Source organism: Scomber scombrus, chromosome 8 (genome assembly GCF_963691925.1).
Source record: "Scomber scombrus chromosome 8, fScoSco1.1, whole genome shotgun sequence".
In the NCBI taxonomy this organism is placed as follows: domain Eukaryota; kingdom Metazoa; phylum Chordata; class Actinopteri; order Scombriformes; family Scombridae; genus Scomber; species Scomber scombrus.
In genome coordinates, this window is record NC_084977.1 from 16,612,373 (window position 1) to 16,624,230 (window position 11,858).

The 11,858-nt window shown below is 38.5% G+C and overlaps 1 protein-coding gene across 1 annotated transcript; it reads right to left on the bottom strand.

Moving 5' to 3' along the window:
* Nucleotides 1–3,779: 3,779 nt before the first annotated feature.
* On the bottom strand, nucleotides 3,780–11,629 carry mindy4 (MINDY lysine 48 deubiquitinase 4). The gene is made up of 18 exons (XM_062424294.1): nucleotides 11,570–11,629; nucleotides 11,093–11,212; nucleotides 10,788–11,011; nucleotides 10,413–10,686; nucleotides 10,080–10,321; nucleotides 9,891–9,949; nucleotides 9,692–9,801; nucleotides 9,479–9,595; nucleotides 9,279–9,370; nucleotides 8,970–9,071; nucleotides 8,593–8,656; nucleotides 7,778–7,843; nucleotides 7,612–7,679; nucleotides 7,410–7,473; nucleotides 6,802–6,963; nucleotides 5,194–5,374; nucleotides 4,788–4,866; nucleotides 3,780–4,626 (listed from the first exon to the last, which is right to left on the bottom strand). Exons 1-18 carry the CDS (start codon nucleotides 11,627–11,629, stop codon nucleotides 4,578–4,580), a joined length of 2,133 nt encoding a protein of 710 aa, XP_062280278.1. The 3' UTR covers nucleotides 3,780–4,577.
* Between the last annotated feature and the right edge of the window lie 229 nt (nucleotides 11,630–11,858).

An 11,858-nucleotide genomic window follows, 5' to 3' on the forward strand; every position in this document is an offset into this window, starting at 1 on the left:
AGAGGCAGGTGATGTCATGGGTGTGACTAAATGGAGCTCATGGGAGTGGGCTACTTATCATTAAAAAACAAAACCGAAGTGTGTGAGGTCTTTTAATGGCGGTCCAACTCTCATCCCAGCTCTGTGTCATTTTAATTTGCAACCCCCCCCCCCAAAAAAAAAGAAGCAGTGAACAAAACTGGATTTGATTATAAACCTGCTGTAGTGGGAATAACTTCCTGGCTTGAACATTTCTGTTTCAGTTTTCAGCACCTTAATGGTGCGGACTCTTTCGTCCCTGCCCCCTTGGAGCAGGTGTTAGCAGCAATGAATTCCCCTTTCAAACTAGAGTTCATTGCAAAATTTCTGGCAGATTTTTTAGTTTGTCTCTGGCAATCACACACTCAATCATAGCTGTCAGAAATATTGGACTCTTGGACTCAACATGATGTTGAGCAATTCAAGCTCAACAGAACCAAATATACTTTGGATATGAAGCAAAAACCTTAAAAAACTCCCTAAGTAAATACATGTGCAAGGCTGTTTAAATGTTCGTAGTTTTCTGTGGAGATGATCCCAATAGTGTAGTTATATTTTAAAGTAAGCAAATTAGAATATTCTTTTAAAAGACTTGGAAATTTGCTTTTGGCAAGAGTTTATGGTACAGTTGACGAATGCATTTGAGGAAGCATAAGTATATCTTATTTCCGATCATCATAATTCGATGAATGAAGTGTGCCTGGTATTACAGACCTCAAGCCTCAAACCACTTGTAACATATCTGGCTGAAATCTGATACATGGCGAAAATAATGTTCGACTTGACTTGTCTTCGTGGCAGACAAGAACAGTGTTTGTTTTCTCTCAAAAGATCCTGCTTGTTTGCCTCTCAGTCCTCATAAATGGAAAAAAGCAAACACTACATATGAGAATTTGAAGAGATTAAAACAAGTTAAGCTGTCATTTCCTCGCATTGACTTTTTATAGTAGATGAAGGCATTAGATCTGCTATTTAATGAAGCTACTTGATCATTATGTATTTCTGCAGGAGCTTTAAATTACCTTCTCTTACAGTAACAGAACGCTACAAAGTCCTGACAAAACAGCATCTTCATCTTGTCACGTTGTTTCATCTTGTACTGAGATATGTGCCCTGGGAATACTTACAGTGATTGTCTGCTGTTATTTTTTGGGTAGTGAAATAAATATTGAGCCACGCACACATAGGGATGCTGATAGAGTAGGTTCTGAAGAAAACATACACTAAGCCAAAGATTACAACAGCTCAGTTCTCACGCCAGCATGTCTCTACAGACTCAGTAGGAACGGTTTGTTACATTGGGTCATGCATTATTCAACAAAGTTTGGCTTGCTATGCGATCATTAAAAAGTCATCCATGGAAACTGTCAGTTCAAAATCTTGTGAACTGAAGTTGCATTTTTTTTTAAAGTGTTTTCTTTAGATGTGCAGATGCTCAGTGATCAGTGTGATTGTGATTTCAATCCATGTAGTGTTTCCAGCGTGATATGAGATGGCCTTGTTCTGAAGGGCCATAAAATGTGTGATTTCCTCTCCTCCACAAATCACTGCTTCCTCAGGAGAGAAAAATCCAGCTTAGAAATGTAGGCTCTAACAAAGTCCCGAATACTGTCAAACCTGCAAAACCAAATAATAATTTTAAACACCAAAGCTAAACTGTTGGATATAGTTGAAGTGCCTATTCTCTGGCATATTGAATCATGATTACCTGTAATTAACGGAAAGGGGTGATGATTTCTGTTCGAGCTATAAAAGGATTAGACAGCTAAAAATACAGCTTGCACCACATGGGGATGCACTAGGGATCCCTTTCCCTCCGGGTGGGCAGGGGCAGTGACACTGGATCGTAATCTGAGGAGGATATCACTTATCTGGAGACAAACAGCGCAGATTAGGAGAGGAGACAGAAGATGCACTGGGGACAGCATGTGGGAGGGCTCTAACACAATTACACACAAGCACCAAATCCCTCCTCTGGTACCTCTGAGAAATGCTGGCGCAATAAATAGTAAACAGAGACCAAAGCCGAACCATTTCCTGCCTGTCAGACTGCACTCTGCTGCCAAAGCTTGGAAGAAACACCTTAATGTTTTAACTAGGAGCTAGTCTATTGTATTCTTTGAAACAGATTGAAGAGACAGATAATTACAGATTAGCTTTGTTACTCTTTATACTGTATGATGGGGCTGTAATTTGGATTTACAGTCACAGTAGTCTCACAGCAGATTTTAGATCTTTTAAGCAAATCTCAGTTCTGAGATGATACCGTGTGCATGGATTGTCCTGATGCTTGTCTTTAATTAGCTTTAAAATCATTCACACATTTGTAATTTGGTCAACCCTTTGGCACTTTCCAAAATAGTTCAAACAACAACTTTTTCAACGAAGATTATGACTAGAATATAACCTAAAACCTAAACATGTTTTTTTATGACGTACATATCAAACCCCCCCCCCATGCGCAGCAGAATTTTGTGGCAAAAGTAAACACTTTAATCCAATTTCTTAGGCCCCAAGGCCTCTTTCAAGTAAGCCATTTTATTTATAGTGACTGCAGTAGCCATGATGGCTGTAAAATTGTTAAAGGGCTCATTGATTCACTTCATGATTAATTCATGGCTCTTTGTATGTCTTTTGTAGAATGCATAAATCCCTACATGAGTCACCAATAAAATACCTTCAAACAATACAGCCGCCATTAGGAATTTGACAGTTGAAAGATGAATGAATAGTCATCATCACAGACAGTAAGCCCTTCTCCACCAAAATGGAAATATCATGGATCTGAGTGACTTTGACGGATGTAATCGAGAAAGCAGCTTCTATTCTTCCATTGCCAAGGTTGGTTTAGATATGTGTTGACCCATCCACTGCACTCCCAAGATATAACACAGACTCTGGTCCATGTTGCACAAGACAGTTTGATGGAAAGTGAGTTGCTGCAGCTCTATTTGTGTGCCAGCTGCAATGTGTTTGATCCCATGTGCTGGAGGTGTTGGCATTGGTCTCCCTGCCACCCCCTCTACATGCCCCACACTGTGTGCGCAGTGACGCCTGCCATGGCTAATACTAAACACACTGATTAACTGCAAGGCATCTTTCAGCTGAGTTTGTTTATTCATGCTGATATGTGACAGTTATGAATTAGTTCACCATTAGGTTCGAGTTTGTCCTCTTTATTTGGAAAAAAGGGTTAGAATTACATGTGTTCATTTATCAAACAAATGTAACATAAATGACTTAAATGCACAGTGCAGTAAATTAAGTTTTTTTTGTTGTTGATGAAAGTGATTTGTACAATCATACCAATAAGTGCAGTGATGTTTTTAGTAATTTATAAATTGGTCTATTGTATTCATCAATAATGTATGTTGTAAATGAGGTAACACATAGCAACTGATAACTGGTGCTTTATGTACATTCAGTTGATAGTTCAAAAGCTTTAAGACAAAGGTTTGCTAAACATAAAAATAGTTACTTGATTTATACAAGCTGCAATGTAACAACATCCTCAGGGATTGTAATCAGTTGTAAGAATACACTGTTTTCTAAACAGTTGGGTTCATTTATTTAGGATTTAATAAATAAGATCTGTTTCTGCAAACTGAAAATTACAGTTGTGGAAGAACTATTTTCAAGTGAAGTGCCTTGACTGTTTGTTCTGTTGTATTGAACAAAAGTGTTTCTGGAGCCACAGTGACGGAGAGACGCAGCAGAGTGACACAAAACAAACATCATTGTGTGAGACAGTTTAGGTGTTTCATTATTTTATTATCTGTTCCAGATGAAAGGTCTGTCAAAAGTGAAAATTGATCAAGGCAATTTTAAGCAAAGTATATCTGTTGAGTGTCACAGATAGTTTCTAGGCCCTTTATCATCATTGTCTGTCTCTGATGCACACAAACACACACCAGTCAAAATGCATTCAATCCAATCTCACCACAATGTATCTGAATTACATGTAGAGCAAAGAAAACAATACTGTACAATTTAACAAATTAACTCATTTTAAGAGTGCACATGTAGTTGTCAGCTATCTGATTTATGGCCATTTAAAAATGTAACAGTAAACAAGATTATAGGCAACATGTAAAAATCTGTTAAGACATGATGTGAAAATATTTCAGGATGCACGTTTGGACAACAATCTGTGATATCTATATGTAGAAAGTACAGGTAAGGAGGAGGAAGCCACTGTGGTCAATACACCAAGTTGCATTTCACCAGCATCATATTTAAACGTTTTTATTCAAGCCTGTTCATGTTCATATACATTTTCAGAGTTACCTTTTGTTTATAGCTAAACCATATCATTTTTTATGTGATAGATTAAGCTTTATGGTTGATATGATATGCCATATTCCAGTTTGCAGCTGTCCATATTTTAAACAAAGTGATAAAGATATATGGTCAGGTCATGTAAAATAATGGCAGAACAAATTAACCTCGTCCAATACTGTGTCTCAATAATAATGCTGAAATATTTGGATAAATATAAGAAATGAAAAAAACACAAATGTGACATTCATATGTTGGTGATCATGAAACAATGCCACTATTCAGAGAATAGGCTCTGTGTCATTCCAATCCACAAATGCATCTGTCCACCTGAAAAACAAACAACACACAAACAGTCAAATGCATTTACACCCCTTGATTAATAGCTATCGATATGAAGTAATTTTTTGGCTGTTTTCGGAATTGGCAGACATTCCTGTGAATTTGTGTATACATCTGTTTGTGCATTTGAAATATCAAAGGATCTTCACCTTGTCCGGATGCAGTGCTCTACAGGAGGAATGAGGTCAGTTTCCACATCTTGACAGCTCAGCGCCGGTTTGCCAACAGCTTAAAATACAAACATTTTCATTTTAGGCATTTAGCAGACTTTCATATTCGGAGGAACATACAATTAGTGCAAAAGAAAAGTACAAAAACAGGAGCCAGAAGCTATAATCCAGAGTTACATGAAAACACGACGTGACTTAATCAGCGGTTAATATCTGTATTTCATGTCTTATCAGAGCGGAATCTGGAAATTTTCTGAGCAGTTCTTCACAGGCAGAAGGAGATTGTAAGAAACGATCAAAGATAACAATCAAAGAGAGGACGTGCAATGAGAGTATGTGACTGCAGCTCAAAACAAAGATGACCAGATCAAGTGACGATACATACAGACAGTGAGGCGGATCTCCTCCTGCTGATTGGCCAGTCCATCATAATAGTAGAGGTCAAACTCCAGACCCTTGTCCTGATTAGTCAACAGCTCCCTCTGCAGGCCAAACAACACGCTGAAGTGGCTTTCACTGCACACCACCCAAATGGGGTAAAGGGGAGTCTTCAAATAAGCTCCTACCTTATATAGAAGAAAACAGAACACAACAGGGCAAAGCAGTCTGTTAGCCTGTAAGCTACAATCATACAAACAGTCTCATCCAGTCTTTTGTTATATCAGTCATACGTCACAGTGTACACGTTTGCTGGAGTAATTCTGTATTTCAGTGTGATAAAGAATACTGAGTGACATTATCTGCGATTACTCACTACTTCCTGGAGGCAAGAGTGAGATATTCTTTAACAAGACATTTCCCTCATCAAAACAGATTCACATGTCAATGATGTTCAAGGCCATAGGCCATTGGTTTCAGAGGTGACGAGCACAATCAAGTTTTAACCAAAAAAGTTTGTATAAATGCTAGTTCATCCATACATATAATCTAATCACAATCAATCATAATGAATTTAGTAGTCACACTTCTTATAATAATGGTAGTAAACAAAAGATAAGATGCTGCATTATTAACATGTAACACCTATAATCACCAGTAATTTCTTCAGACCAGATACTGTATGAAATAATAATAAAAAAATTGACAATAAATTTAAACTGCAGTTTCTGACGTCCTGATGAACCTTTAAGCTCACTAATAATTGTTGTATTTCATCTTTAAAAGCACAGCCTTTACTACATTATCTTTGACTTATGATCAGTTCTAGTATTTTTTGGGAGAATTGTCTGTAAATGCAAAGATGGTAGGGCTTTTTGTTAGTCCTGTATAGTGTCTGCAGTCCGTCTCTCAGGCTGCATACAGTCCCAACAACTTCCACCAAGAAGGTAGCATGGGCTGCATGTTTCCTGAGAGGCAAAATCCAGGGCAAAAATAAACCAGTAAATCGCCAACTGCTGCTTGAAAAGCTTAACTTCTATGACCCAACAATAATACTGAGCAATATTAACATTTTAATCAACACAGAGCTCCTCCAAACTGGATTTTGTCAGCTGAACAGTATGACGAAAATATTTAGAGACTGAAACTTTAACTGACACTGTAAAGGTGAGGGGGGCCAAAATTATGATTTTAAAAAGTGAAAGGATACGCTATCTACCCCATCTTTAGTGGAAATTACACCCTTGATGGTGTGGCCTTCTAATGCCATTTCACTTCACCTGCTCAGTTTAATTTTTCATTATGCTACTGCTTGAGATAACGAGGGAGCCACATTTGCTTCAATTATCCTTTGCTCGCATATGTGTGGACCCCTTCAAAGTCAACATTTTCAGGCAGTGTATGTGTTGTTAATTATCATGCAAATCCCATAATTGTCTTAAGAGCATTTTTGCTGTGATTATGGGCACTTCTGTGCTGCTGATGGCACAGCATCTCTGCCCATAATTACAGTAAAGAATGCCCTCTTACTTCTTAATATTTTCACTTGATTCTAACAAGTATCTGGTTTGTCAGTGGCAGAGTGACCAGAGGGCCAGCCAGCGATGCCGCTTACCTTACAGATGTTATAATGTTCAAACAAGGACAGCAGGCCAATGTCAGAGTGACCTTTAATTCCCTTGAGGAGGGTTATGTTGCCATTGCCTGAATCCAACTCCATGTCATCGTCAAAGACGTTAGAAACAGCTTGGCCACAGAGCAACAGGTTGACCAGCTCCTAGTGAATGGAAACACAAACAGTCAATGTTAGTACCAGAATATATTTTGTCCTTACAGTGGTAACAATAAATAGTATTGCTTACTGCCTGTTGTGTGTTTGTTGTACCATAAACATACTCTTAAGTCCCACGTGCACTTGGGTTACTTGTTTACAGCATATTTTTAAGTGTTTTTCTCTGACAATTATTTGCAGTTGTAGAGTGTAGAGCTGCTTGTTCATTCATGGGGCTGATGTGTATGAGGCAGCTGTTAAATACTACCATAAAATGTCAAATAAAATGTTAAAGCAGTAGACAGAGAAATAAGGCTTTTACACTATTTTAATGTGATAAATGTTAATTTCATGAAGAGCAATTTCTGTACCTTGATTATTCTTATCAAATTTGTCACAGTGAATCACACATCAACACCCAGCACTCCAAGACCATTTTATTTGTGTCAAACCTGAGTGCAGTAGCCATGGGCTCCGATGAGTGTGGTGGTGGGAACGTCCATATCCTCTCTGACTCTGAGTAAGTATGAAAAGAACAATAAAGTAAAAATCACTATAAGCAAAAAGAAGGAACATCATTCCTTCTTTTTGCTAATAGTGATTTTTATACTGCTCATCTTGTTCAGTCATAGTCTTAAAAAAGGTTCTACATACTTTTCAACAGATCGAGAGAGAACAGCAGATATGGTCAGCAGTAGGCATCCCAACACCCCAGTCTCAAACTGTGGAATCAGTACAGATCATTTAGAGTGAAAAAAGTTGAACGTTGCACATTTGACAAGTGAAATGAAAGTGAGGAAATTGACAGTGAATCTCTCACCTGCTCAATATGCTGCTCCAGAAGCAGCTGCAGGTCCTTCATGTTATCCACAGTGAAACATGTTATCTAAAACAAAAGCTGTTCATTAAAATTCCTTAGCAGTGCAAACATTTACAATTTAATATTTTATTATCAACACTTTATTACGTCATCATTTATTATTTAATTACACAATTGTTCTAAATAAGAACAACAGAAGACATTTGCCAATGTTTAACGTGTTTTTGCTAAAAATCTACTACAGTAACATTTTAGACATAGTAATATTCCACAAATCTAACACATTAAAAATGTTTCATTAACATAGAGCTGTGACAAAGAGCTGATTAACGAATTCATTGACAGAAAATTAATCAGCACCTATTTTGATATTCCATTGCTTTTGGGTAATTTTTCAAGAAAAACATTTCTCTTGTTCCAGTTTCTTAAATATGAATATTTTCTTATCTATTTAGTCCTTCTGGACAGCTAACTGAATATCTTTAGGTTGCTGACTGTTGGTCAGGACATATAAGACTTTGGGAAAAAGTTATTTGACACTTTCACCATTTTCTGACATTGTATAGATTGAACAATTAATCAATGAATCGAGAAAATGATTGACAGATTAATCAATAATGAAAATAATCATTAGATGCAGATCTAGTTGGGTCCTGTTGAGGAATGTTTGTTGGATGTAGTTAGAATATACTGATGATTTGAATATGCAACTAATTACTAATATGGTGCTGCATCCAATATATTTGTAAATTCTGACTTTTCTGTAATTTTACTACATAGATTCAAAAAGTATGAACGCAGTGGCATGTCTATACCTTTTCAAACACTCCTTCAGACTTGTAGCGTCCAGTTGGGGTGAAATGATTTCTTCCTGAACTTCTAAATGTGACAAAAAACAAAAACAAAACACAATGTTAAAATCAACGATGAATGTTGACAGCACATTTACCAGACAGTACACATAGACTGGGATGGTGGTGGGACATCTGAATTGAACTTTTGGTTTCTGGAGTCGATGTGAGACCAGTTTACCAAATCATCTATGGTGGAGGTTGCTCATATGACACTGACATGCTCCACCACCCTGACCCTTAACATCTGAGCCAGCTATTCACATGCATACGACCCAGTTAACCACCAGTAATGAGGTTCTGTGTTGAAGAGGATTAAGTGGATAAAAGTATGATCTTACATTGCAATTGTGGCCTTTTTTTCCTCCCCAGCCCTCCAAAGGATTTCAGCTGTGGCTAAAACAAGACACTTTCTCCTGGTGGTGTTTGAAGGTCTTAACCTCCTGGGAACAAAATGGCATTTGAGGGAGAAACTGGTCGCCTGAGGTAATTCTACAGTTAATACCAAATTGCAGATGTCAATACTTAACAGTGGCTACAAAGGACTCCTTGATGTGAATTAATGGCTGTAAAAATCATTCAAGTGATTGTAAGAGGGTACAAAGAGGTAAATATTATGGGGCAAATCTCTCAATTGAAGGACAACTTACTGAAGGCCTGTATTACTGCTTTCAGTGTTTTCAAACAGCAGTTTCTTTAGAACAAAAGCTTGGACGGATGCCAAAACTCCGCAAGGACCACCCTGAGAAATACATACACAAAGAAGTATATGTAAGAATATAAAGTACATTATATGACAATCAATGTTCTATGTTACTGAATTTTAGCACAATGGCTCAGTTAAGACAACCTTTTTCTGCACAATTCCATATCTCAAGTCATGCGTGTTTGAGAATGTGAAATCCTGATTCCTCCACTCAACACTGAAACAATTTAAGCAAGAACCGAGAAGAACCGCTTTCAATTCCTGGAGAAAAACAAAAACAGAAATAAACAGAAAATCAAAGGCAACCACAGAAACTGTGGCCAACATCTAGAAAGACACTGTGTGTAAATCACCAACCATGGCAGTGTGTTGGTCCATCGGGCGGCCTGCATAACTCTGTTCTGCGATGGTTCTCTGAAAGGACACTTTGGAGAGTTCTCGCAAGTCATCCTCATCATCTATGTCATCTAGAAATGGATTAACACACCATCAGCTTTGAAAAATCAAGTTGTGTCCTCTTTTTGCTATTCCTGCAGCACTACACACACATACTTACCTAACACCATCTCTGACACATCCAAATCAGCTAAATTTAGTGGACTAACACTGTTTAACCTTAGAAAAAGGACACAGCATAAATAGAATCATGAACAAAACTCAGAAATTAATAACAAAATCATTTCAACAGTATTAAAACATGACATTGCGACAGACATATGACTATTGGCAGCCTGAAGCTATTTACTTTCTTGTCTTCAGTATGTCTTGTCCCACTTCTTCAAAGCTGTTTTCACTTTGCACTCTCTGTGGTGTGCTCCGTGACTCCCGTCTCACTGCTACGTGGTCTAGGCAGCTTTCTAAGCTTTGTTGATGTAAACCAGTCACTAAAAGTCCATCCTTTGACTGCCTGTTTTCTTCTTCTTCTTCTTTTCTGAGCAATGGCTGAGGCACTTCTACCCTTCGACTCTGCCTTCTTTTGTTTGACTCCTACAAGGAAAAACAGTGGTAAAGGAAGAGGAGAATAATATGAAGTGGGCTTAGTCAGAATTGAATTCAACCATATTTAATTGATTGCTACCTGGGGTGTGCTAGCTATTGGTCCAGCCATCATTCCACGAGTAATTCGACTGTTTCTGCTCCTTTGGATGCTCTCAGTCGTGGAAGTCTTTTTTCCTGGTTCTCTCCTGATTAAGCTGTCATTGTCCTGAGGTGAAGCCATCAGCAACTGGCCTTTTTGGTCAGCTGAGTCACAAATCCAGAGACCCTTCTTAGTATGGGTGGACAGTCTGTTTGATTCAGGAAATACTAATGTACCTGTGGGTTGACAAGGGCGGGGTCCCTTGATATGTGACCTATGAGAGAGATAATCCCATATAAACTCTAACCTGTTTTCTAACACTCAAACATCAGAAATCCAATATCAGAAAGCCAAAAAAAAATGCTTATGAAGTACCTTAATTTGGTGGGATTGCTAGTAACAAAGGCTGCTGTGCCATGCTCTGTCATTGAGTCTTTCATCTCCGATGGATTTATTACAGGTGAATTAACAGTCGAGGTGACAGTTAAGGCAGGCTGTGGGGAATCACTTTCATTGCAGCTCATGTTGTCATCTTTAAGGCCCTCAACGTGATGCTTTACAATAATCTCCAGTAATGTTTTCAGAGGGGAATTCTGCACCTGCAATGACAGAGAAGTCAGCTAAACTTTACATATTGTCATCCACTTGCACAGCAGTCAACACCCAGCTACAAGACTTACTTTATTCTTTCTATAGAGATCCTCTATGTGGAGAACCTGTCTCAAGTGTGATCTGTTGTTGATACTGGAAACTGTGCAAGGATGCTCCTCATCCATGCAGGCGATCGTTCTCTTGAGTCCCTGTGCATAAATACCAACAGGAACAGAGTTGCACCTTATACCTTGTTTAAGTTTTTACCATGGTAAAACACTTTGATAGAATGAATGATGGCTATAACAATGTGCCTAAGTTAAAGCCTATTAGAATTAGATAGTGTAACACACGTTGGCAGTTGTGCCAGCAGAAACTGGTTTCAATGTTGACTCTCTAGAGGCAATGAGTCTGACGAATCACAGATTTTGGTGCCACACCAGAATACACTTTAGCATCGCTGGACTGGGGTTAATGATCGCATTGTTAGCGGTTTGCAGCCCACAGTCATAGGAAAGATGTGTCCTGCACTGAGCCCCTTCACCAACCCGCGTTTGGTAACTTACCTTTCGACTCAGATATTCCCGTACAAGGGATGCAGACACTTCTTCAATTGAAACGGCCATGATGTTGGTTGCTTTTATGGCCCTCCTTCGACATAAATAACCAACACGAAGCTCCTCTTGGCGAACCGTCTAGCTAGCACACGACTAAGGGATGTGCTGCAACACACATTGCACACATTGCACAGATTTACACTGACCTGACAGCCCGTTGGCTATCCGTGGACCTCTCAGAGGCCGTCCATTTGTGCTACAGATTAGTGAAACTGCGTGTTTCTTTTTACAGTTGTTG

Coding starts and splice junctions, on each gene's coding strand:
- mindy4 (XM_062424294.1), bottom strand. CDS start 11,629: ATGGCCGTTTCAATTGAAGAAGTGTCTGCATCCCTTGTACGGGAATAT. Junction 10,322..10,412: donor CAATAGCTAGCACACCCCAG/GTAGCAATCAAT, acceptor TTTTCCTTGTAG/GAGTCAAACAAAAGAAGGCA. Junction 9,802..9,890: donor TGTGTCAGAGATGGTGTTAG/GTAAGTATGTGT, acceptor ATCCATTTCTAG/ATGACATAGATGATGAGGAT.